Source organism: Dendrobium catenatum, unplaced genomic scaffold (assembly GCF_001605985.2).
Source record: "Dendrobium catenatum unplaced genomic scaffold, ASM160598v2 original_scaffold_271150, whole genome shotgun sequence".
NCBI lineage: Eukaryota > Viridiplantae > Streptophyta > Magnoliopsida > Asparagales > Orchidaceae > Dendrobium > Dendrobium catenatum.
The window spans coordinates 1-643 of NW_021589548.1; the positions used below are offsets into that span (position 1 = coordinate 1).

Sequence of the window (643 nt, forward strand, 5' to 3'; positions counted from 1 at the left end):
TACCCTTATAAGAAGTTAGGGCAGGTGAGATCCACAGCTGCTTCAGAATGTGGTAGCACCACAAGTTCAGTGGAGATCAGTGAATCAATGAGAAAGTGGAATGAGATGAAGCAGAATGGCTTTGTATCCACTGTACAAGTAAAGGCATCCATTCCCAGGCTGAAGAAGTGCCAATCTAGAAAGAAAAAGGATGAGCTCAAGAAAATTATTCATATAACAAAGCAAGAACAAATTAACAAGCATAACAATGTTACCGATCCGAGCCAATTTCTTTCTGGTCTAAACCCTGGGATTATCAAGCATGTAAGAAATAGCAAACAGGTGAACTCAATCATAAAGGCCATGTTGCAGAATGAGATGCTTCAAAAACAAAATAGGCATATTGGTCCGTTAAAAAGAGGAAGCAAGGAAGCTGTCAATAAGCCACTAATTCCTTCTTATTACAACAGTACATCAGAGTTCAACTCGGAATGTGATGATGATGATGCTCTTACACTAAAACTTTCATGTTCTGGAACAACTGCGCCAAAACCGGAAGACATCACCTCTCTTTCAATCAAAGGTGATGCACTTTTAAGTTTCGTTTGGGATGAATTTCTTACTGCTTCTTAAAACAACCTTCTAGTATTAAAATTTTAATTTT

General features: G+C 37.9%; 1 protein-coding gene across 1 annotated transcript; it reads left to right on the plus strand.

Moving 5' to 3' along the window:
* The first annotated feature begins 6 nt into the window (after positions 1–6).
* LOC110092868 lies at positions 7–619 on the plus strand. The gene has a single exon (XM_020817562.2). It carries the CDS (start codon positions 88–90, stop codon positions 610–612), a length of 525 nt encoding a protein of 174 aa, XP_020673221.2. The 5' UTR covers positions 7–87; the 3' UTR covers positions 613–619.
* Positions 620–643: the final 24 nt, after the last annotated feature.